The sequence below is a fragment of the Zalophus californianus genome, chromosome 1, assembly GCF_009762305.2.
Source record: "Zalophus californianus isolate mZalCal1 chromosome 1, mZalCal1.pri.v2, whole genome shotgun sequence".
Classification (NCBI taxonomy): Eukaryota; Metazoa; Chordata; class Mammalia; order Carnivora; family Otariidae; genus Zalophus; species Zalophus californianus.
The window spans coordinates 146,438,445-146,464,291 of record NC_045595.1 but is presented as its reverse complement, the minus strand read 5'-3'; the positions used below and the strand labels follow the sequence as shown (position 1 = coordinate 146,464,291).

The 25,847-nt window shown below is 39.1% G+C and overlaps 1 protein-coding gene across 7 annotated transcripts in view; it reads right to left on the bottom strand.

Annotated features, from left to right (window-relative positions):
• LRCH3 (leucine rich repeats and calponin homology domain containing 3) overlaps positions 1 to 25,344 on the bottom strand; it is a 115,557-nt gene extending 90,213 nt beyond the window's left edge. For all 7 annotated transcript variants that reach the window (XM_027584683.2, XM_027584685.2, XM_027584680.2 and 4 more), the window contains exon 1: positions 25,062 to 25,344. In XM_027584683.2, the coding sequence (XP_027440484.1) occupies positions 25,062 to 25,323 (262 nt within the window). In that variant the 5' untranslated portion in view covers positions 25,324 to 25,344. The remainder of the gene's footprint in view (positions 1 to 25,061) is intronic.
• Between the last annotated feature and the right edge of the window lie 503 nt (positions 25,345 to 25,847).

Here is a 25,847-nt window from a genome sequence, read left to right as displayed (position 1 = left end):
AAATCTTTAGGTCAGATTGACAATCATCAGCTTTTGATATGTGAATTCCTATTGCCAGAGTAAAGTTCTCATTTTTATAACACCATGAAGCACTGTATTTCTTCAGACCCTTCCATCCAACTTCTGTCCACCATCTGGAGGATGCACCAGGTCCCAGGGCCAGCACCTTCCTGTGAGCAGTCAAAGTTTGGAGCTGGGTGCTTAATAAACAAACACACACAAAAAGGCTTAGTGGAAGAGCTATCAGTGATGTCTAAGTCTAAGAAGGACCATGTATCATGCTTTATCAGTTTACATACATTTGCTCAGGAAAATATGTACACTGAATAACTTGGAAAATAGCTTTTTTTTTTCACAGTTACGTTTTTCACATATCCTAGAAGAGTGGGATGCTGAAAAATGCATGTAGGCTGACAAAATTTTGGTACATATTTCATATGCTGGGCTGTGAGAAAAATATTAAAGAAATTTAACAAGAGGAATGAAAAATTAAAACAAACTTTGAACTCTATGTTAATTTAGGTAAGAAAACTATCCTTATATTCTGGAGACCTGAGTTCTACTCTTGTTTTGCTGGTGACATATGCTGGATTGGGGTGGTACACAAATCACGTTATTATGAAACACAGAAATTAGGTAATGAAAAAGGATGAGAACTCCGTTTTTTAGAAAAAGTTATTTTATAAATACAAGGCATTATTATTAATGATGGAAACTTTGCTGCCAATGTAAAATTACTATTTGATAACTTCTCATTTTAAATAATGAAAATTCTAGGGGCGCCTGGGTGGCTCAGTCATTAAGCATCTGCCTTCGGCTCAGGTCGTGATCCCAGGGTCCTGGGATCGAGCCCTGCATCGGGCTCCCAGCTTGGCGGGAAGCCTGCTTCTCCCTCTCCCACTCCCCCTGCTTGTGTTCCCGCTCTTGCTGTGTCTCTCTCTACCAAATAAATAAATAAAATATTAAAAATAAATAAATAAATAATGAAAATTCTAAAGATAACAAAAATAATGAATTTTTCCAGAATGTTCTAAAAGAAAACCTTAAAATGATAATTCAAAAGTACAAAGTAAAACTCTTAAAAGTACAATTCAGGAGGAAATTAAATCAGACATTACAAAGAATGACTAACAAAAAACTTGGGGAAAACATGATACCAATTACCAGTGCTAACAATCAACCATCTCACCTTCTATATTGGGGGCGGGTATGCCAATTCAGAACCATGGCAACACAATGTACCAATTTAATCCTGGTATATATAGGTCTGGGATGAAATCCAATGATACAGATTTCTAACAATTTCCCAGGTGATGCTGTTGCTGCTGGCCTAGGAACCATATTTTGAGAACCAATATTCTTTGGTAAGCTATGGGTATGCCCAACAGAACTGTGTATTCACAGAGCAGACCTAGAATCCAATTCCTAGCCCAAGACAATAATTTGAATGTCTGCAACCAAGAACAATAGTTTTTTTTTTCTTTTTCTTTTCTGAGAAAAGCCAAAAGATTGGTATTCTATAATTATCTTTGTTCCTCTATTTGCCCACATTTGGAAAATATACTAAGAAACTTGAACATTGTATTACTACAAAGTTGTAACTGTGATACAGTTGTATGTAGCAGTAAGGTTTCTTACTCCAGAAACATATGAGAATAAAAATAATTGAAACTTTAGATACTCTAATGATAATAGCAATACAACCAGTTAGAGAAAAATGGAAAGTTATGAGTCATACCAAGAACCTGGCAGAGTAAAAAACTGCCTTTGGGACAAGACAGCGTAATGTAAGATAGCAAAGAATATACTGTATTCTGCTAAAACCATAACTGCTCACAGAGGCACAGATTATATGAAATAATTCAATACTATTTATTCTGGATAATAATATTATTTTACATTGAATTTAAGGAGGAGTTGTTAAATTATTTATTGTTAGTTTAAATAACTTTTGCTATAAAGTCATTATGCATATGGACTATAAATATTCCTTTTGCTTAAAGAAAGAAAATAAATCTTTGATGAAACTGGTCTTGATTAAACTGCTGTATACACATATAAAATCTGACTTAGTGTTGAGGAAAGGAAATTAAACTCAGGAACCTTCAAAAATATAGTTTCAATGGCATCACATAAATGAGATTTATTGAAAATGATCAGCCACAAGTTGGCATTTAGATGTCGGTATTTCTAAAACTTTTAGGATTTATTTATTTATTTGAGAGAGAGAGAGAGAGAGAGAGAGAGAGCAGAGTGTGCAAGAACATGAGTGAGGGGGAAGGGGAAGAGGGAAGGAGAGAACCAGGCTCCCCGCTGAGCAGGGAGCCCAATGCGGGGCTTGATTCTAGGACCTGGGATCATGACCTGAGCCAAAGGCAGACACTTAACGGACTGAGCCAGCCAGGCGCTCCTCTAAAACTTTTGATAGTATTTTAATTCAAAATATAGTTTGGTACAGTAATAAATAGTAACACAGTACTATTTACTAACAGTAAAATTTGACTATACTGGGTATAAAAGAGAGGAAAGGCTGTTAACTCAGATGAAAACGTATGGAAGAATCAACTGAAAAGCTTTAATATCAGAGTAAGAAGAGGATTTGGTCAGATGAGGGTTAAAATTGCCCATATTCATGACTTTGAAAGGCTCCTGCTCCTTCACATAAATTATCTCAGCTGTCCCTGATGCCATCCTATCTGGTATCAGTTGTCATGTGAAATGATTTAAAACAAGGCTCTAGGAGACTGGCTATAATCCTGTACCCTACTGTTCACTAAAAGAAGTCATGGCTCCTTAAGGATAATAAATGCTTTCCCTAGGGGAGGGGGAAACAATATGGATCTAGAATATCTTTCTATTCTTGAAATGCAAGTTTTAAGTTCTCAGCAACAGTGCTGGCTGGAATGGGGAAAGAGGCCTGCCCAAGAGGAGGGTTCCCACACATGAAGGATGCAGGCAGTGACAACATGAGTATGGAATACAACAGTTAGAGACAGCCACTTATAAACATCTTCAATCTCTAAAAGAGCCTAAGTCCATACGGATCCTGAAAAGGAAAGATAACATGCAGGGTGCTGTGAAGAAATCAATACCTATTATGACAAATTTTCCTTCTTTTGTGACAAAAGGAGAGGATAATCAAGACATACATTCTATAGAAAATATCTTTTTTTTTTAAAGATTTTATTTATTTATTTGACAGAGAGATACATAGCGAGAGAGGGAACACAAGCAGGGGGAGTGGGAGAGGGAGAAGCAGGCTTCCCTCTGAGCAGGGAGCCCAATGTGGGGCTCGATCCCAGGACCCTGGGATCATGATCTGCGCTGAAGGCAGATGCTTAACAACTGAGCCACCCAGGAGCCCCTACAGAAAATATCTTTAAGTTCCACTTGTCATTATCTTATGTTGGAAAATAAAGTGTTTACAAACTGCATGTACTATGATAAGACAAAATTAATAAACCTATGCTGGTCATTGTTGATCTCAAGAATGTTTAGTTCCTGTTGTTATTAAACAATGATAAGCAATTGAGCTAGTAATGATTAGGTTTCTAAAAACCAAGTATCAGGGCGACTGGGTAGCTCAGCCGGTTAAGCGTCTACCTTTGGCTCAGGTCATGATCCCAGGGTCCTGGGATAGAAGCTACTTCTCCCTCTCTTGCTCCCCCTGCTTGTGCTCTTTCTCTGTCTCTCTCTCTCTCAAATAAATAAATAAAATCTTTAAAAAAAATTTTTTTAAAGCAAGTATCAGAAACAAATATACCAATGAGAATTAAAGGTCTGCTTATGATACAACGATTTTGATAGAAAGCCCCAATTCTCATCATAGAAGTAGGGACAAAATAACACAAGAAGACTGAGCTCTGGACACAGGCTGCGGTGTTTCCACCTACTAAGATGACATACAAAGGCTTTTTTACCTTTTCAGCATAACTTTGGCAGGGGCCCAGCTAAGCCAAGGCACAGTTCAAAAGGATTTGCTGATATCACAATTAACTCCAGCCATATACATATCCATGATATGACCAATGATAAGCATATACGTCATATCCTAGGAAAAGGTAACTGGTGTCATAACCTTTGTTCTCTGCCTACTGTACTCCCCAAAAGAGTCCTTTCTCTCTTTTTTTAAATAGACTGGTGTTAAAGGGCTCAATTTGGTCAGTCTTTGTGGCATGGGCTTAGAATAATTGGGGTCAAGTGTTTACTTAGAGAACCTCTGGGAAAAGAGAGCAACCTCAATTACCTGATTAACTTTAGGGCAGTGCCTCTCAAACTATACTGTTCTTAGAATCACCTGAGGATCTTATTAAAATGCAGATTCTAATTCTGCGGTAGGGTCTGAAATTCTGCATTTCTCTCTCTCTCTTTTTTTTAAGTAGGCTCCATGCCCAGCATGGAGCCCAACTCAAGGTTTGAACTCATGACACTGAGATCAGACCTGAGCTGAGATCAAGAGTCTGACGCTCAACCGATTGAGACACCCCAAGCACTCCTAAATTCTGCATTTCTTATAAGATCCTAGGTGATGCCATGTCGCTGGTCCTTAGACCATACTTTGAATAACAAAAAACTTTAAAAGGACCATAGAGCTTCCTGAAAATCTCTAAAGAAAATGTTATGTAATAGTATCCTAGGAAAAGGAGGGCAGAACAATTTAAAAGAATAATCATGACTCCAAATAGTATTTATCAACCAAGAAAACAGAAGCTTCTGTTACTGAAACAAATAACGACCAAGAATTTTCAGTCCACAGATGCAAGAGGCTCAGCAAACCTCAAGTAGGATAAATACAAAGAAAGTCAAAGACAAAGAAAAAAATCTTAAAAGCAGCCAGAGAAGAAACATATGTTATCTTAAATGTATCATTAACAAAATAAACTGAAAGCGGATTTTTCAATAGAAATTATGGAAGTCAGAAGACAATGTACTGATACTTTTTTCTTTTAAAGATTTTATTTTTTTGAGAGCACGCACACAAGCAGGGGGAATGGCAGGCAGAGGGAGAAACCAGCAGAGACAGAAGCATGCTCCCTGCTGAGCAAGGAGCCGGATGTGGGACTCAATCCCAGAACTCTAGGATCATGACCTGAGCCCAAGGCAGGCACTTAACTGACTGAGCCACCCAGGCATCCATACTGACACTTCTAAGGTGCTGAAATGGGGAAGGATGAAAACCCTGCCTGTACCCACCCAGTGAAAAAAATGAAAATTATTTTTCAGACAAAACGAAACAAAAATTCTGGATGAATTCAATGCCAGCAGACTTAGACAAGTTTATGATACATCAATAAGGGGTCATTTATTCATTTACTCAAAAGCCTAGGGACGCCTGGGTGGCTAGTCAGGTAAGCGTCTGCCTTCAGCTCAGGTCATGATCCCAGGGTCCTGGGTTTGAGTCCTGCATCAGGCTCCTTGCTCAGCAGGAAGCCTGCTTCCCCCTCTGCCTGCAGCTCCCCCTGCTTGTGCTCTCTCTTGCTCTCTGACAAATAAATAAAATCTTTAAAATAAAACAAAAAAAGTCTACTGTGTGGCACACACTACTGTAAATGCTGGGGCTACAGACAGACAAGGTTGTTATTTTAACGAAACTTATATTAAATTGGAGTAAGCAATCAACAAATAGGGACATACTAAGAAGGAAATCAAGAGTAGCACCAGAGGAAAGGGATTAAGGACACCTGAACAGGGTTTATCATTAACCTCTCCAAAGAGGTGAGTTTTGGGGGGTAAGGGACTAATAACATTTATTGATCATTTACTATGGGCTAGGAATTAACTCTAAATGCTTTATATGTCCTTATTCATGTTTGAGCTAAAATCTAAAGGATGAGAAGCATCCAATCACACAACGCTTTGGAAGAAGGTCATTCCATGAAGACAGCATAGCAAGTACAAAGGCTACAGAAGGAAAACAAGTTTGATATGTTTGATGAACAGAAAGAAGGATAAGTGAACTAAAATATACTAAGCTAGGCCCAAGAACGAATCAAGTTAAGGCTTATGAAATAGGCAGAGGTCACACACAAAGCGTTTTAGGCCCTGGTAAGGCATCTGGATTTATACAAGTGGCAGTAGATGACTACTACAGAATTTTGTTGGTTTGATTTTACAGGGAAGTGCCATGATCTGACGGACATTTTAAAAGTATCACTTTTGGCTGTTGTATGGAGAGTGCTTTCAAGAGGTGAGAGGAGAAACTGGAAGACTAGCTGGGAGGCAACTACAGTAGTTCATGGCAACAGTGATGGGGCTTGGGCTAACGCTTCAGCAGAGGAAACATACAGGTGGACAGATTTAGGACCCACTGAGGTAAATATGCTTTGCTAATAGACTGAAGAGGGTGGGAGAAACAGAGAATAAAGGATGACGGGGCCTGAGCACAAATGGTGGTAACACTCACTGGGATGAGTTTCTACTCAAGAAATGGATAGTAGTGTCATTTATAAGAACAGGGTGTTGATGTTAGTTTCCTCACTCCATCTCTCTCTCTCTCTCTTTTGTTTTTTTGGCAGGGAGAAAGTAGGAGCAGCAAATCAAGAGTCATTTCTGTTCACGGTAAATCTGAGAGGCCTCTTAAAACATCTAGTGCAAATATCAAGTGGGCAACTAAATATGTAAGTCTGGAGGTCAGGCACAAGGTCAAAGCCAAAATTATTTGTTGGATGAATATATCACAGATTCAAAGTTGACTCTAGCTGAAGTCAGTCTGGGGGAGAGGGAACAACTTAACTCACACCCAGGCCAAAGCACAACGTCTGAGGAGATTCCTCAAAACCCCTAGGCCTCCTAAATCTTAAGAACCCCAATCCAGTCTACCCTTTCTATTTTCTAAATGAGGAAAGATAAGAAAGACTGTCTTAAGCCAAACAGCTAAGAGTAACCACTCAAGGCTAAAACACGTAAATCCCCTTATTTCCAACGTAACATCGCCCCTACCCCCTACCGCACCCCAGCCCATCAAATCCATGGGAGCAGCTCAGCCATTACTAAATATCTCATCCCTCACTTCATAAACATACTGGTTTGTTTCACATGTGCTATGCAAGAGTCCCTCCTTATGTACAGCATTGCTTCGGACATTTCTTCAATCTTTGTCTTCTTATGTATCCTTTCCTTTTGAGCAGGTTATAGCTCTCTTCCCTTGGACTCCGTATCTCAGATTATCTCCCCTTTCCCATATTGTCTCAAACTAGAGCCTACGATGTTTTCAGATACTTAACATTAAATCTCCTTTTTCCTACTTAAAGATCAGTAAGAGGCTAACCACTGTTTGAATCAGTAGTCTCCAAGGGCGGAGAGTGAGACTACTATCCAAAGGATACACAAAATGATCCACTGGAGTATGAAGGAAAAACATTAGAACTTTCATTTCTATTTATACTTAATTTTTCCTTTAAAATTTTATATTTTATGTATATTTTATAACATAATTTTAGTACTTTAGTACATGCATATTATAAACACACACACACACATTTGTTGTCAAAAATTTTTTTACTATAGGGACCACTGGCTAAAATGACAACAGCACACTATCCCTAGGTATTGGGATTAGGGACACTGCAGACATCTGAAAGGGTAAGAGCTAGGCAACACTGTTCATCTTTTGTCTCCCCAAATTAATGCAGACTAAAAAGATATTCAGGATACTCTCCAAATAAAAAAAGAAAAGCAAAACTGAAGGTACTCCTAGAAAAAAATCTAATTATTAAATCTTTTCCTCCTCTCCTGATTGGACCAAGAAATAAAAAGTTTGGCTGTAGAAAAATTATTATAATTACTGTCAGTAAAGTAAACTGCTTATCATTTAATGCTTGCTTAGTGTTCATTATAATTATTATATACTCTACTAAAGGCTTCCTTGGTTACTTGATTTTAGTAGTAAATACAACTTGTAGTAGACACATGCCATTTTTTAAGGCTACCCAGATTCTAAACACTATTATTATGTTTGGGCAATCCAATACTTTATGAAATAGAGTTCTTTCCTCAACAGAAGCTGGAAACTGCCACACAGTATAGTTGCTTTCTCAGCCTCTCTTGGGCCTAGAGGTATGGGTATATCACCTAGGTTCCCCCCAAGGGACACATCCTTCCCCAACCCTGAACTGAAAGCAGGGTAGTAATAATACATCCCAGTTTCCAGAGGCAGTGGCTGCAAAAGTTCCAGTGCTGGTGTGGAGTGTCCATTATCCTTGGTGTTGGTGGTGCAAACTGAGGGGTCTATCACAGTGGCAGTGCTAGTGGTATCTTCCAAGGGTAAGCTCTGCCATATGATTTTGGGTATTATTTCTGGTTACCCATCCTTCCAGTTTGGTTCCCCAATCCTTCCACAGATTTGGTAGGCTACTCAGAACAACAGCTGATTTCTGTTGCTTGTCACTAAGAACACTAAGTAACCACACATGCTCAATTTTAATAGTTTATTTTTCATGTAATTTGGTTTTGACAACACAGTTCTTCAGTGACACTTCCTTTAAAACAAACCAATCTTTCAAGTATTTATTCTATGCCAACATGCACAATTTTGCAAAATGATATGTTTTATACTTTTAGAAAAATTAATTTTCTAAAAAAATCAAAGAGAAAATAAAAAAAATACATGGAGAAAAATGAAAATGGAAACACAATGGTCCAAAATCTTTGTGATGCAGCAAAAGCAGTTCTAAGAGGGAAGTTATAGCAAGAGAGAACTACCTCAAGAAACAAGAACAATTCCAGTCTAACCTTACCCCTACAGGAACTGGAAAAAGAAGAACAAACAAAGCCCAAAATTAGTAGAAGTGGGGAAATAATAAAGATTAGAATGAAAATAAATAAAATAGAGACTAAAAATGAAAAAAAAAATCAATGAAACCAAGAGCTAGTTCTTTGAAACAATAAACAAAGCTAATAAACTTTTAGCCAGACTTATCAGGAAAAAGAGGACTCAAATAAGAAAATCAGAAATGAAAAGAGGAGAAATACAACCAAAATTATAGAAATATAAAGGACTATAAAATAATATTATGAAAAATTACATGCCAGCGGCTCCTAGCTGGCTCAGTCGCTATAGCATGTGACTCTTGATGTTGGGGTGGTGAGTCTGAATGCCACAGTGGGCATGGATATTACAAAAAAAAAAAGCATCCATATTGGGGAAGAAGTAAAACTATTCTCAGATGACATGATACTTATGTACAGAAAACCCTAAAGACTCTACAAAAACCTATTAGAATAAATGAATTCAGTAAAGTTTCAGGATACAAAATTAATATACAGAAATATGTTGTGTTTCTAAACTAGTAACAAAGTAGCAGAAAGAGAAATTAAGAAAATCCTACTTATAATTGCACCAAAAATATTAAAATACCTAGGTGAAAGACCTGTTCTCTGAAAACTACAAGACACTGATGAAAGAAATTGAAGATGACACAAACAAATGGAAAGATATACTATACTCATGGATTGGAAGAATTAATATTGTTAAAATGATCATACTTAATCTACAGATTCAATGCAATCCCTATCAAAATACCAATAGTATTTTTCATAGAACTAGAATAAATAATCCCAAAACTTGTATGGAACCACAAAAGACCCCAACTAGTCAAAGCAATCTTGAGAGAAGAACAAAACTGAAGGTAACACAATCCCAGATATCAAGACATACTAGAAAGCTACAGTAATCAAAACAACATGGTACTGGCACAAAAATAGACACAGGAAATCAATGGAATGGGTTAGAGAGCCCAGAAATAAACCACAGTTTAACGGTCAATTAATCTATGACAAAGGAAGAAAGAATATACAGTGGGAAAAAGTCTCTTCGATAAATGGTGCTAGGGAAACTGGACCACTTTCTTACACCATACACAAAAATGTTTTACCCCAAAAATACTAAGGGACCCCAATGTTTATAGCAGTAATGTCCACAATAGCCAAACTACAGAAAGAGCCCAGATGTCCAGTGACAGATGAATGGATAAAGAAGCTGTGGTGTACACACACACACACACAAATATTATGCAGCCATCAAAAATGAAATCTTGCCATTTGCAACAACATGGAACTAGAGGGTTCCATTATACTAAGTCATTATGCTATTATGCTAAGTCAATCAGAGAAAGACAATCATCATATGATCTCACTGAATGTGGAATTTAAGAAACAAGGCATAGGATCATAGGGGAAGAAAGAAAAAAATGAAACAAGATGAAACCAGAGAGGGAGACAAACCCTAAGAGACTCTTAATCTTAGGAAACAAACTGAGGGTTGCTGGAGGGGAGGTGGAGGGGGGACTAGAGTAACTGGGTGATGGACACTGGGGACAGTATGTGTTGTAATGAGCACTGGGTATTATATAAGACTAATGAATCACAGACCTGTACCCCTGAAACAAATAATATATTATATGTTAATTAATTGAATTTAAATTAAAAAATAAATTTAAAAAAATGGGCAGACGACCTGAATACACATTTTTTTCTTTTTCTTAAATTTTTAAAAAATTTTATTTATTTGTCAGAGAAAGAAAGAGAGAGAGCGCACAAGCAGGGGGAGCAGCAGGCAGAGGGAGAAGCAGGCTCCCCGCTGAGCAAGGAGCCCAATGTGGGGCTGGATCCCAGGATCCTGGAATCATGACCTGAGCCGAAGGCAGACGCTTAACCGACTGAGCCACCCAGGCATCCCTACACAATGTTTTTTTCAAAGAAGACATACAGATGGCCAGCAGACACAGGAAAATGCTCAACATCACTAATTATCAGGGAAATGCAAATCAAAACCACAATAAGCTATCACTTCATACTAGTCAGAATAGCTAGCAACAAAAAGATAAGAAATAACAAGTGTTGTTGAGGATGTAGAAGAAGAAAGGGAACCCTCGGGCACTGTTGGTAGGAATGTAAATTGGTACAACCATTGTGGAGAACAGTATGGAAGTTCCTCAAGAATTAAAAATAGAAATGCCATACAACCCAGTAATTCCACTAATAGGTATTTACCCAAAGAGTATGAAAACCCTAATTCAAAAAGATATATGTACCCCTATGTTCACTGCAGCATTATTTACAATAGCCAGGATATGGAAGCAACCTAAGTGTCCTTCAATAAATTAATGGATAGAGAAGATATGCATATATATAAATTACTCAGCTATAAAAAAGAATGAGAGGGGCGCCTGGGTGGCTCAGTTGGTTAACGGCTGCCTTCGGCTTGGGTCATGATCCCAGGGTTCTGGAATCGAGCCCCGCGTCGGGCTCCTTGCTCCACGGGAAGTCTGCTTCTCCCTCTCCCACTCCCCCTGCTTGTGTTCCCTCTCTCGCTGTGTCTCTCTCTGTCAAATAAATAAATAAAATCTTTAAAAAAAAAAAAAGAATGAGATCTTGCCATTTGCTACAACATGAATGGAGCTCGAGGACATTGTGCTAAGTGAAATAGGTCAGTCAGAGAAAGACAGATGCTGTATGATTTCATTTGTATGTGAAATATAAAAAACAAAATGAACAAACAAAACTGAAACAGACTCCTAAATACAAAGAACAACTAGCGGTTGCCAGAAGGGAGGAGGGTGGAGTGATGGGCAAAATAAGTGAAGGGAATTAAGAGGTACAAACTTCCAGTTATAAAATAAGTCATGGGGATGAAAAGTACAGCATAGGGAATATGGTCAATAATACTGTAATAATGTGGTATGGCGACTACACTTAATTGTGAGCACTGAGTAATGTACAGGATCGTTGAATCACTATGATGTGCACCTGAAACTAATACTACGTATGTCAACTATACTTCAATTAAAAAAATTTTTAGGGGCACCTGAGTGGCGGCTCAGTCGTTAAGCATCTGCTTTCGGCTCAGGTCATGATCCCCAGGTCCTGGGATAGAGCCCCGCATGGGGCTCCCTGCTGTGTGCAAAGCCTGCTTCTCCCTCTCCCACTCCCCCTGCTTGTGTTCCCTCTCTCGCTATGTCTCTGTTTGTTAAATAAATAAATAAAATCTTTAAAACTGACAGAGAGAGGGAAAGCACAAATGGGGGAGGGGCAGAGGGAAAAGCAGACTGCCCGCGGAGCAGGGAGCCCGATTTAGGGGCTCAATCCCAGGACCCTGAGGTTTATCACTTGATAACAGATGGCCAGAAATCACAATATTAATAAGAAAAAACATCACATAGTTACTAGGCTAAGGTTTTCCTTAGACAACTGAAGACTTGCAAAATTATCACTTATAAATACTGAACATATATGGAAAGTCTACTTCACTGTAAGGAGTTTAAAATTTCTTTTATTAGCAAATCAAGATCCTACTTTGAAATTTTGCACAGACCTAGAAATTCTCACTGCCACTGGTTATATTTTGAATTTTATTTTTTTTAAAGATTTATTTATTTGAGAGAGAGTGAGCATGTGAGCGGGGTAGGGGGCAGAGGGAGAAAAGAGAGAGAATCCTCAAGTTGACTCCCTGCTGAGCCCAGAGCCTGACAGGCGGCTCAATCCCAGGCCCCTGAGATCATGACCCTCACCGAAATCAAGAGCTGGATGCTTAAATGACTGAGTCACCCAGGCGCCCCAAGGGACTGACTTTTAGCACATGTAACACCATCTCTCTTACCCTCTATGACACCAATTAAAGAGGGTCTGAATGCTTGACTTTGATATCAAAGGGAAATATATTCACTGCTATTATCCTTGAGAATGTTTTGACTGAATTCTACTTTATCACTAAAGTTTCAAGGGTGTCCACTAAACCCAGTCACACAGAAGTCAGTTGTCATTTTCAAAGCTAAGAAAGTGAATAGACTATATCATTCCTGTTTTAACTGTCTCATTCACTCACTTAATTCATCCATCCATCCATCCACTCAATAAATTCTCAAAGGGCATTTGACATTGTACTAGGTGTTGTGCAATAAAAAGAGAAAAAGACAGAACTCTCTATGGTAGGGGGAATCCTAAAATGGTCCTCCAAGACTTCCCACCCATATCCCTGGGACTATAAATATGAAATATACTCTGATGTTCTATACATGGCAGAAGGGATTTTGCAGATACAATCAAAGTTACTAATCAATTAACTTTGAATTAAACTAAAGAGAGAGAATCTGGCTAGACCCAGTCTCATCACACAAGCCCTCTGACTGGTAGCAGAAGTCAATGATTCTAAGCATGAGTATTTGACACACCACTGCTGGCTTGAAGGTAGAGAGGGCCACTGTAAGGAATGCAGGTAGCCTCCAAGATGCCAGAGTGACCTGAAGCCGACAACCAACAAGAAAATTAGAGACTTCAGTTTTATAACTGTGAAGAACTGAATTCTGCCAAACCTTGAATGATCCTGGAAGCAAATACCTTCCCCAAAACCCCCAGATTGTCCAACACATTGATTTTGGCCTTGTGAGACCCTGAGTAGATAACTCAGCTGAGTCCAACTTCTGACTTATAAAACTGTAAGATAATAAATGGGTGTTGTTTTAAACTAATATATCCTGGTATACTTTCCACAAGTTTCTTTGGCATTTATATCTCAGCATCTGGAATTTCTGGGTCATAGAGTAAGCGTATTTTCAATTTTTCTAAGTATTTTCCAAAGTCAACGTATCTATTAACATTCCCATCAGCCTTGTATGTGTATCCCCAATGCTTTACCTTTTCCCACTACTTGGTATTGTCAGTTTTTTGAGTAGTACCTCGGTTTGGTCTTTCCATTCCTTTGATTACAAATAAGGTTGAGTATTTTTTCACATATTTATCAGTCATTTGGGATTCATCTTTAGTACGTATCAGCTTAAGTGTCTCCTCAGTTTTCTCTTGGGTCGTCTTCTTGTTCATAGAAATTCTATACATATTCTAGATATCGTTTGTTTGGTGTGTTTACTCGAAATCTTTTCTTTACTCTATGGTTTATCTTCTCACTCTCTATGATGTGAGATCATTTTTTAAAACCTGTATTTAGGGCGCCTGTATGGCTCAGTTGGTTAAGCATCTGCCTTAGGCTCAGGTTGTGACCCTGGAGTCCTGGGATGGAGCCTGCATCGGGCTCCCTGCTTTGGGCAGGAGTCTGCTCCTTCTGCTCCTCCTCCCTGCTCATGTTCTCTCTCTCTCTCAAATAAGTAAGTAAAAATCTTGAAAAAAAAAGTTTAAAACCTGTTTTTAATGGAAAACATCTATTACTTAGTTTTTGTAAGAAATAAGTTTAATAAATCAGTTAAAATCCTTGGTTTAAGACTTTCTTCAGGGACACCTGGGTGGCTCAGTCGGTTTAAAATCTGACTCGTGATTTCAACTCAAGTCTTGATCTCAGGATTGTGAGTTCAAGCCCCAGCATGGGCTCCACGCTGGGTGTGGAGCCTACTTTAAAAAAAAGGGGGGGGGAGATTTTCTTCAAATAATAAAACTCTAGAAATTTAAAGGAGCGAGGAAGAAAGTTAAAAGTGAATAAGGAAAAACCTTAAATTTTTAGGACTAGCTATGATTCTAAAATTAGTTGCGTTGCATTTGATATTGCTGGCTACTTCAGGAACTCAAAATAATGTTCCTTTGTGTAAATTACCATATTTACCATATTTTTTCTAAGCTTGAGTAGAATAACTGTTTCCTAAGTAAACTGAAAAAAAAATGAACATGTATAATACTCCTCAAAAGTCATACTTCATGTTATAATATTTGATAACATTAACCATCCAGCCCACAAACTCACCAGAGTAAAAAGAAACAGAGCCTAAGAAATCCTTGGCCCTTTGTAGTACACTACGGTGTACTGCTGCCACTCCTCTGGTCTCAACATTGATTTAGTGGTGATCCGAGACATATCATCTGAACCCACCTGAAGGTGCCATCCTACAATTCACCCTTCCTATTTTAAAAAAATGCCAGTAGAATACAGATTTCCCCCTGAAACAAATTTAAATCTTATTTCAGATGCCTTTATACCCAACAGCCATGATTTCCCCATGGTCTCCGCCCAGCTATATAAAGCATGCATGCCTGTGTGCATCTGTGTGTGTGTGTGTTGATAAATAACAGGTCTTTTTACCTCAGTCTTCCCTATTGTTTTTTTAAAGATTTTATTTATTTGAGAGAGAAAGAGTGTGCATGCGCGAGCAGGGGAAGGGGCAGAAGGGGAAAGAGAGGGAGAGAATCTCAAGCCGACTCCATGCTGAGCCCAGAGCTCCATGCAGGGCTCAATCTCATGACCCTGAGATCATGACCGGAGCAGAAACCAAGAGTCCCACAAGTAACCAACTGAGCCACCGAGGTGTCTTCCCTATTGTGTTGGTACAATATAAGAATTGGGCTGCTTGTCAGGCAGAAGAGAAAGGAAGAAGTGTGTGGATAAGAATATATTAGAGCTACAGGATTTCTCATTTCAAATAGAGGTAAAGTTGTAAGAGGGATATGAATGTTATTTCCTGAGAAGTATTCTTCATATCACACATTCCAATTCAATATCCGTATTTTCATAGCAACTTTGTTACAAAGAATAGTGGTATATACAATATTATATCCATACTTCTGAAACTGGGATATGAACTGGCAGGGGGGCAGTGTTAGAGAAAAACAACAGAATAAACATTACAGAAAATTATTTGGTTTGGTTTATCCTAATGGCTGGTAATTTGAAGCCATAGATTTCTTATCAAAACAAGCACGAAGGGCACTTGGGTGGCTCAGATGGTTAAGCGTCTGCCTTTGGTTCAGGTCATGATCCCAGGGTCCTGGGATCGAGTCCCGCATCGGGCTCCTTGCTAGGCGGGGAGCCTGCTTCTCCCTCTGCCTCTGCCTCTCTCTCTGACTCTCATTAATAAATAAATAAAACATTAAAAAAAAAAAAACAAGCATGAAAATATAAGTGGAATTCTTAAGAAAATTCCAAGACTTCAAATTTCAAGTTCCCTACTGAGGCAATTTCAAGCTCTGCACCCCAGACCTTCTCTGAGGTTAGAGGTACTCCAATCTTTATACAGAGAGAGATACGTGGGAGACCATAGCTTTTAGGTATAAACAGGTTTGAAATGTGAGTTAAGCCAACTTTCAGGTTTAGGAAAAAAATACTAGGTTTTTATGTGTGTGGCCTATAACCTAGCCAGGCTACATACAATATGTAACACTATTTTTATGAGGAACTGCTTTTGAAATTTTGTTTGTAAACTGTTTAAGTTTTTAAAATTGCATATAATTTGTTAGAACAATTCCACTTCTAGGAATTAACCCAAAGGAAATAATAAGAGATATAAGCAAAGAATATTTTAAAATGTTCATAGTGTTATTTACAATAATGAAAAAATTTGAAATTGCCTAAATGCCCAATAAAAAGGATCTGGCTAAATACAAAGATTTAATTAAATACTCTGCAGCTATTAAAGTTCTTTTATAAGAAAATTTTAACAGACATGACACAATATTTCTAAATGCTATAGGATGGAAAAAAGTAAACTACAAAAAGCTGATACCATGTTCTTCAATATATGTACACGCATTAAAAAAAAAAAAAAAAACCTGGAAGAAAAAACAAAAGAACAAAAGCCTGGAAGAATATGTCAAAATGTCCACAGTGGTTACCTATTCAGTAGTACCATTCCCTTTCCCTCCCTTGTGTATTATTTTATCAGATTTTCCACAGTAAACATGTATTATTCTTACAATTATAAAGCAGTTCAAATTAAATATATAGGGGTTATATATAAACACAAAGAGCTCCCAATTCTTTGCTACCAGCTGGTTCTATGACACAAGGTAGAAATAGAAAAAGTAAATCTCTTCTCCCTGAATTCATTTTCTTCTTGCAGAAAAAATTACATTCTTCAAGATGCACTCAGTACAGAATGAAGAGGTATCATCTCTCACCTATCAGAATGACACAGATGAAAAGGAATGAGATCAGCGGGTGCAAAGTAAAGACAACTCATTGCTGATACAAATCTAAGCTGAACAATTCTTCTAGAAGGACAATTTTAGGGGTGCCTGGGTGGCTCAGTCGTTAAGCATCTGCCTTCGGCTCAGGTCATGATCCCAGACTCCTGAGATTGAGGCCCACGTAGGGCTCCCTGCTTGGCAGGAAGTCTGCTTCTCCCTCTCCCACTCCCCTGCTTGTGTTCCTACTCTCGCTGTGTCTCTCTCTCTCTGTCAAATAAACAGATAAAATCTTTAGAAGGACAATTTTACAATGTGCATTAAAAAAAAACAAAATTGTGCACACCTTTTAGCCAATCAATGTATTTCTAGGAATTTATCCTGAGGAAATAATTGGGCAAGTTTGCAAATATACACCTACTAGGCTATTCTCAGGAATACCATATGTAACAGTGAAAGTTGAAAGTAATCACAATGTACATCAAGAGGGTAAATTAAATGACAGTGTATCTATACAGCATACTACCATTAAAAATTATGCTACTGGGGGCACCTGGGTGGCTCAGTCAATTAAACGAGGGACTCATCATTTTGGCTCAGGTCATGATCCCAGGGTCGTGAGATCCAACCCTGCTGGCTCCATACTCAGGGACCTCAGGGCAGAGTCTGCTCAAGATTCTCTCTCTCGGGTGCCTGGGTGGCTCAGATGGTTAAGCGTCTGCCTTCGGCTCAGGTCATGATCTCGGCGTCCTGGGATCGAGTCCCGCATCGGGCTCCCTGCTCCTTGGGAGCCTGCTTCTCCCTCTGCCTCTCTCTCTGTCTCTCATGAGTAAGTAAATAAAATCTTTAAATTAAAAAAAAAAATTCTCTCTCTGTCTCCATCTGCCCCCCACCCCGCTCCTGTGTGTGTGCACATGCTCACTCTCTCTCAAATAAATAAATAAATAAAATCTTTTTTTTAAAGCTTTTATTTATTTATTTGACAGAGAGAGAGATAGCGAGAGAGGGAACACAGGCAGGGGGAGGGGGAGAGGGAGAAGCAGGCTTCCCGCGGAGCAGGGAGCCCGATGTGGGGCTCGATCCCAGGACCCTGGGATCACGACCCAAGTTGAAGGCAGACGCTTAACGACTGAGCCACCCAGGCGCCCATAAATAAATAAAATCTTAAAAATAAAAATTATGCTACAGATCTCTGTTTTCTGGTATTGTATCTCATACAGTGAAAAAAATTAGATGATAAAATAGCCTATCGTGATCCCATTTTTATATTTTAAAAAGAATGTATACATTTTTTAAAAAGATTTATTTATTCTAGAGGGAGAGTGAGCATGAGCAGGGGGAGGGGCAGAGGGGAGTACGAAGGACAAGCTGACCCCCCCCACCACCACCCACTGAGGGCAGAGCCCTGTGTGGGGCTCCACCTCACAACCCTGGAGATCATGACCTGAGCTGAAACCAAGAGTCTGACACTCAAGAATGTGTACATTTATGAAGAAAATGTTTGGAAGCGTTCCAACCAGTGTTCACTACTAAATTCATCTCTGGTAAGTGGAATTATGAATGATCTTTAATGTCTTCTTTAAAACTTTTCATACCACAATGAACATGTAAAACCTGTAAAATCAGAAGAAATGATTTTTAAAGTCTACTAAACTGAACTGGTGTCATTAATCAAATAAAATTAGTTTTATTGTTTTCTACTCTTTCTTCATTTCTGAGGCTCTTAGAATATTCTTCCTGATTTGAACACCTAACGCTCAGTGGGTGGCAAATGCATCAAATATATATTAACACCTCTATTAACAAAGATGACATGCTTAAAAATGGCAGTCTCTGTGAACAAGATCTTATTTCTGAAAGAAAAAATTATATATCCCCCCCAATACTGAGATGCTTCCAAGGATCATGTAATTATGATTAGACCCCATTTGCTGCCTCCTCCCCTCTTTGCCTCTGCCTCCTCACCATTACTGCACAGTGTTTTTAGTCCTACACACCATAGTGGCTTACTGTCTTCATGGATATAGAAAAACTTTGCCAAAAGGAATATGATTTAGAAGATAATACAGAAAACAAATTTCAATTTCTAGTCAAAACAGTATGCCCCAACATCACTGTCCCATAGAACTTTCTGTAATGATGGAAAGGTTCTACTGTCTGCGCTGTCCAGTATGACAGGAAATGGATCTGTCTAATGTGCTGTGTCCAATAACACACGTGGCTACTGAGCACTTGAAATGTAGCTAGTGTGACTGAGGAACCAAATTTAAATTTTTAACTTTATTATTATTATTTAAGATTTTAACCTATCTATTCAACAGAGAGAGAGAGAGAGAGAAAAGCACAAGTGCAGGGAGTGGCAGGCAGAGGGAGAGGGAGAAGCAGGCTCCCCATTGAGCAAGAAGCTCGATGTGGGGCTCGATCCCAGTACCCTGGGATCATGACCGGAGCCGAAGGCAGACGCTTAACGACTGAGCCACCCAGGTGCCCCTAAATTTTTAACCACCTACAGCTAGTAGCTACCCAACTGAACAGCAGCTCTACTCTAGAAAAATTCACAGTACGTATACCGTGGTTGATACAAAATATACATAAGAATCCAAGAGCAATATGATTTCCACTTAAGACCTACATTCCACTGCATATTTCAAAAACTAATGAAATCATAATTTTACAGACTGCTACCTTGAAAAATTATAGACTGCTTTCTTGAAAAATTAAATTGCCCTTTAGCAATCCTCATTCTTCTTTACCTAGGAAATAAGCATCCGCTTCTTGAAAGTCTCAATTCTTATGGCTTTAGTAACACTTCATTATCTTGGCTCACCCACTACATCCAAAATTTGTTTTCTTTTTTGGTATAATCTTAGTCTCTCCCTTCTGCCTTCCACTATAGACTTTTCCCCAAACCTGAGTCCTTAATTTCTTGTTTTCTGTCTTCTACTCAGAAGAGATTTCTCACAGCCTCAACTATGACCCCTATTTGCCTTCTGTGAAACAGCACCATCTCACCATATAACCTTAAAAACATCATTTAACCTCTGAGACTGCCTCTCATCTCCTGCCTTCCATTATAGGCTTTTCCCCAAAGCTGAGTCCTTAATTTCTTCTTTTCTGTCTTCTACTCAGAAGAGATTTCTCACAGCTTCAACTATGACCCCCTATTTGCCTTGTGTGAAACAGCACCATCTCACCATATAACCTTAAAAAAATCATTTAACCTCTGAGACTGCTTCTCATTTGTAAAATAACTTAAATGGTTATTATGGTTCCTTTGGCTTTAGGAGTCTCTGAATTCTGTTAAAGGCCTAGTTATGGCACTTTGTTTCTGGTTTTTTTCTCAGGCTGATTCCACTTCTTGCCTTTTTAAATGCTGGTGTATCCCATGATTGCAAGTGACCAACTTTTCCACTCTGTACTGTTTCTCTAAGAATCTCATAAACTCTTCATTATGAGTCTCTGAAATGTATGGGGTACCCTGGACTTCACTCTTAAAGCTCCAGATTTAGGGGCACCTGGCTGGCTCAGTGGGTAGAGCATGCAACTTTCTCGGGGTTCTGAGTTCAAGCCCCACGTTGGGCATAGAGTTTACTTAAAGATTTTTTTAAAAAAAAGCTCCAGATTTACATTTCTTTCTTTTCTTTTTTTTTAAGATTTTATTTATTTATTTGAGAGAGAGAGAATGAGAGATAGAGAGCACGAGAGGGAAGAGGGTCAGAGGGAGAAGCAGGCTCCCCGCTGAGCAGGGAGCCCGATGTGGGACTCGATCCCGGGACTCCAGGATCATGACCCGAGCTGAAGGTAGTCGCTTAACCAACTGAGCCACCCAGGCGCCCCAGATTTACATTTCTATTCATTGCACAGGATTAACTAGATAGGCTACCAACCCCTTTAAAGGTATCAAGCAAACCAAAGAAATTATGTGCAGCAAACTTCTTTGTCAGTATGGCTTAGTGATCAAAAAACAAGTTTTAGGATTAGATGTACCTGAATTTGAATCCCGGTTTTATCATCACTTATTAGCTGTGTAACCTTGATCAAATTAATGCTGAGTCTCCATTTTTTCATATGTAAAATGGGGTTTAAAATAGTACTTACAACTCATATCGTTGCTGTATGCACATGTTTTACACATACAGCTTGGAACAGCACCTGAAATATGCTAAAAGCTCAATAAATGTTAGCTATTATTATCAATGCATCACCATCTTCCTAGTTCTCCAGATTTAACAACTCAGTCATTTTCGATGCATTCTGTCCTTTTTTTAAAAAAAAGTAAGTCCAATCAGAATTTGTACATTTTCATTTTCCAATATGATCTGTATTTTTCATTCCTTCAGAGATTTAGATTATTATTGCAGCCACCCAACCAGATTACTAGATTTCTTAATTCTTATAGGTTAAAGCCTCTTCTTTTTTTCCTTTGTATTAGCTAGTATAATGCCTTACACAGAAAAGTTTTGCTATTACTAGATGAGTCAAATAATCTTTACATTTATTTATTTATTCCTCCATTAGATCCCTTGAGCTCTCTGAGGGCAGAAAGTGTTGGTCCTCTTTGTATATCTGCACCTGCCAAATTCCTTAACAAATGTTGTTCAGCAAATGAATGTTGATTAGTCTATCTCAATCCCAATAAACCTATCCTCCATCTAGCTTCCACATATACAAAAGGTAGTATACTCTCGAATCCAACCATTTATTCTGACCAAACTGGCCTGACCGCAACATTATCAAGAGCAGTCTCACAGTGTTAGTCAGGACTCTTGATTTTGTATCAAAAAATTCTGCTCAAATTAAGCAGAGAAGGGAATTTATTAGCTTGCATAATTTGAAAGTTCAAGGACAGCACTAACTTAAGGCCTGGCTATTGTTCCAAAGGTTCAAACACAATCATCAGAACTTGGTCTCACTCTTTCCATCTTTTGGCTCTGCCTTCCATTTATTGGTAAGTTCCAGGCTCACACTGTATTCTCTCAGCAACCCCAGGGTCCAAAGCATGCCTCTTTCTCAATAGGTCCAATAAAAAATTCAGAATTAACAGTCATGTGTGCTGACTGGAAATGTGCCCATCTCTGAACAATCACTGTGGCCAGAAGGATGGGCTACATAGATTGGTGAGGCCTGCCTCAGTCACGTGCACACCCTTGTGTTGGGGCAGGGCATCCATAAAACTGAAAGGGGTGATTTCCTAGGAAAACTGGAGTATTGTAATCAAATGAAAGAGGAATGTGTAATGGACTGACAAAATTAACTTATGTGCCATATACTCTAGGATTTTTTTGCATGTTGTCCACCACTGCCTACAATGGCTTTCCTTCTTATTTCTGCCCACCCAAACCCAAGCTACATTCTTTCTGCCCCAAAGAGTCTTCTATGATTTCCTTCTAAGATTTTCCTTGTCCGCTGGATCAAGTTACCTATTCCCCAATAAATATTTCCCCTTTCCTAAAGATTTACCTTTTTTAACAAACAAGAGTGAAAAACCTCAAGAAAATGTTCCTGATGAATTCTAATCATGTCAAATTATAAATGGTATGGGTAATATATGCTGTTTCTTAGAATGTAAACTCTTGAAGGACAGCAGCTCTACCAGATACATTCTATACATTATGAGAGAACAGCCTGCATGGCAACTTTGATATATATCTATATCTATTATACATATATATCAGATATATCTATATTACATATAGATAATATGTATCACATATCTATAATACAGATATTATATCTATCTATATTATATATAGATAGATAAAATATTCAAATAATTTTCCTGGCTTTAAATTTTAAAGAATCTAAACAAAACATTCTAGCTAACATAAGTTGTGTCTGAATTCATCAAAGTACCTGATATTACAGGTATACTATGGTTTTGGAGTTACCTCAAACTAGGCTCAAATCCTGGCTAATACTGCCTCTCCTGGCCTTTAGCTACAGGTCTTTGAGCAAATTATCTAATATCTCCAAACCCTGATTTCACTATCTGTAAAAACAGCAATAGTAATATCTATCTGAACATTGGGAGGCTATGTGGCATAGCAGAGAGAAAAGAGTTAGATGGACCTGGGCTGAAATTCTACCACTTATACTGGTTATATGACTTTCTCTGAGTGATTCCTCATCTGTAAATTCCCAGTGCCTCTTCATATGTAAAGTGGGGATAATAGTGCTTAGTCCATTGGTTGTTTTGAGCATTTAACAAGGGAATGTATTTTAAAACACCTAACAATGAACAGCACACTGTATACTCAATAAATGATGATATCCACATTAAATTATCTGTTTAAAATAATTCAGAGGGGCACCTGGCTGGCTCCCCAGTCAGGAGAGCATGTGACTCTTGATCTCGAGGTCGTGAGTTTGAGGCCACATTGGGTGTAGAAATTATTTAAAAATAAAATATTTAAGGGGCGCCTGGGAGGCTCAGTTAAGTCAAGCAACCAACTCCTGATTTTGGCTCAGGTCATGATCTCAGGGTTGTGAGATCGAGCCTGTCGGCTCCATGCTGGGTGTGGACCCTGCTTAAGATTCTCTCTCCCTCTCCAAAAATAAAAAATAAAAAAATAAAAAATTTTAAAAATAAAATTAATTCAGAGCACAGTAAGGGAAAAATTCATTGGCATTAGTTATTTTTCTTCATAAATAGCTTTGGGTTTTCTTTGTTAGTTAATAAAATATTTCTTAAAAGCAAAACGTGTTAGTCCTAGAACTATTTGAAAGCTAATTCAAAAGTCCTTGAACTATTTGAAATGAACCAGATAAACTCCTGTAATCAACTTGTTCTTTAGCTTCAGGCTTAATGTAGTAATACTGAAATGACTCACACCAATATAAAATCACTATATTACCCATCTCCTGAACAATCATATGCCATATAGCCATCTCCTGCACAGAATCAGGAAATCTGGAGTATGACTGACAATTTTAGATGTTGTCTATCAGAACATATGCAAAAGGCAAGTGGCTGTTCATATTTACCTTAGCAAGAAAGCTTAATTTTTATAACACTCACTAAAAAATACAAACTATCTTCAGTACAACTGTTTCCAAAAAGAGAGAAAATAATTAGACATTTACTTTCTTCCATTTTACACCAGAGTGAAAGTTTCTCCGGAAAGAAGTTTCTTGAAGTAGTTTAACAGTTCCATTTATTTTTCTAACACAAGTGAATCATTATGTAATACTCATCAATCTTTAATAAGTGCACATAGAAAATTATTAAAACAAATTTTAAAATAAAGTAAAATGGAATAAATATAGGGCACAAAGTACTATACATTCTTTCATTGCAAAAAAACACTATATCAAAATCAAATACTTAACTACATCATACTATACAAACATGAAGGGATTTTTTTTTCCTCCTTTGTGTTAAACATGAATAGACTCAGTTTTTAATCTACTCCCTGAGGAAGCTATATTTTAAACACAAGAAAAACATATTATGTTGAACGCCTCAGTCACCAGACATTGTTCTCTACAACTAAGAAAACCAAATAATACCCAATTCCTTATTACCTTTCCTGTGTTCAAAAATATGTATAAAACAAAGTAATGTTTATTTTTAAAAGCATTAAATACAGACACGGTAGGCAATATATGTATCTTTTCTTCCCTCAACTTTTCTGGGAGGGCATGAGGAGAGAGAAAAGTAATGCGAGTCTGAAGGTTGGCTCTAGTTATTTCCACAAGTTAACTCTCCTAAGTCAACCAGATAAAGACAGAGAAAGAAAAGTTACAGCCCAGGGTTCACCTTAAAAACAACTCTCGAAGAAACGTCAGTGCTCAGATCAATGCTTCCCCGACAACGCAGTGACCAGTGCTGCTCTGATCTATTAAGAGAGAGCTACAATCCCAAATCTTAGCAAAGTTGGCATCCCAAATCTGAAAGGGCCTGCAGAAACCGGGGCGGGGCAAGGGTCTACCTCAGCAGCGGCAGAAGTTAAATTTTCTAGGAGAGTAAAACACTACCCATCTATCCCTACGGTCCTCTTTCCCGAGAGATGCTGCAGTCCGCCGCCTCGCCCTAGGCTCGGGGTCTGGCCCGCAGGCCCGGGGGGCTGGCCGGGTTGGGGCAGTCGGCTTCTCCCCGTTACCCGGGTCCCAACCAGGAGCTATGGAACCGGTTGCTGGAACTACCCCCGAGTCCTCCCACCGGCTGGAGCGGCCTCCCGCCGCGCCCCAGGCTCCTCTTCTGCAGGGATGCCCCATGCCCCACTCACCCGCCCGGGTGGTGTCCGTCAGGTCGTGGTTGGCCGCTCCCCGGGGAAACTCCCTCAGTTTCCGGCCGCTCAGGCTCAGCACCCCGGTCACTGCCGCCTCCTCCAGCGCTCGATCGAGGGAGCGGCTCCACGAACCCGGGCCAGGACCAGGGCCTGTCCCGGAGCTTGGGCCGCAGTTAACACCGGAGAGGTTACCTCCCGATGCTACTTGGCCAGAGTACTCTGCAGCCGTGGCCACAGCAACCAAGCCTGCGGCCGCCATTTCCAGCCGACAACTCTCCAGCCCGCCGCTCAGCGCATGCGCTGCCAGAACTGATGGGTGGGCGGGGAAAGGGGCAATCCGACCCCGGACGGTTCCCTCGATGGGCAGGGCTGCAGTGGCCCTCCGCACATCCAGGCGCTCGCCTCCGCCCACATCGAGGATTTCAAGCGAAATTAAAACGCAACTCATATATCTGGAGCAGCACCGTCCTCTAGACTCCCAGTATCATTTTTAACACGCCTCTACGAAAAAATCTTTCAGACAACGCTCCTCACAGAAACTTCTCTGCCTTCCTCCCTCAATACCGGAGGATTAGCTTAAGCATTAAATTAGGGCTTCTCAACACTGTTGCTACTAGAAACGTAGGCAATGAGAGGAGGGAACCCTGGGATACGACCTATAAAACGTTTTCCCAACTGCTGTCATTCTATACACCAAGTGATCTAGATGGAGACGTGGATTTATGAACTACTATTGTCAGAGGGAAAAATAAGTGCTAACTTGGCTCCCAAACTCATGATCCT